The 537-nt window shown below is 65.7% G+C and overlaps 1 protein-coding gene across 1 annotated transcript in view; it reads left to right on the top strand.

Moving 5' to 3' along the window:
- Positions 1-537, top strand: part of SLC9A5 (solute carrier family 9, subfamily A (NHE5, cation proton antiporter 5), member 5) — a gene marked incomplete at its 5' end in the record, with an annotated part of 7,834 nt that overhangs the window by 4,862 nt on the left and 2,435 nt on the right. Inside the window, 3 exon segments of the mRNA XM_010146259.1 lie at positions 1-104; positions 255-343; positions 487-535. Coding sequence (XP_010144561.1) covers positions 1-104; positions 255-343; positions 487-535 — 242 coding nt within the window.

Below are 537 nucleotides of genomic sequence, written 5' to 3'. Positions count from 1 at the left end.
TGAGCCAGCTCCTGATGCGGAAATCTGCCTACAGGCTGCGGGACGAGATCTGGGACGTTTACTACAAGCTGAACATCCGCGATGCCATCAGCTTCGTGGACCAGGTAGGGACATGCAGTGGGGGCTGCGTGGCAGGATGGCCCCGACAGGAGCTGGCTGGCCTGGGGTGGGGGTCCCCCTCCACCTACCCTCTGGCCAGGCAGAGGGCACCCCCCTTGCTGTCCCGATGCCAGCGTTGCCCTCCCACCTCGCAGGGTGGCCGCGTGCTCTCAGCTGCCAAGATGGCGCTGCCCTCCATGCCCAGCCGCACATCCATGTCAGAATCGTCGGTCACTAACCTCCTGTGAGTACAAGCATCGCTCCGACCTCGCTGGACCCCTGCCGCTGCCCTCTTCGCTGAGGGTGGCTTGTGCCGGGGCTGGCAGGATGTGGCACGTAGCCCAGCCCAGCCATCTCCACCTCCCTCCATCTCCATCTTCCCCCCAGGCGGGAGAGTGGGAGCGGCGCGGGCCTCGAACTGCAGGTGATCGACACGGT

Source organism: Buceros rhinoceros, unplaced genomic scaffold (assembly GCF_000710305.1).
Source record: "Buceros rhinoceros silvestris isolate BGI_N320 unplaced genomic scaffold, ASM71030v1 scaffold22792, whole genome shotgun sequence".
Lineage (NCBI taxonomy): Eukaryota > Metazoa > Chordata > Aves > Bucerotiformes > Bucerotidae > Buceros > Buceros rhinoceros.
Note: the sequence above shows the minus strand (reverse complement) of the source record. Positions and strands in the feature narration are given on the sequence as shown.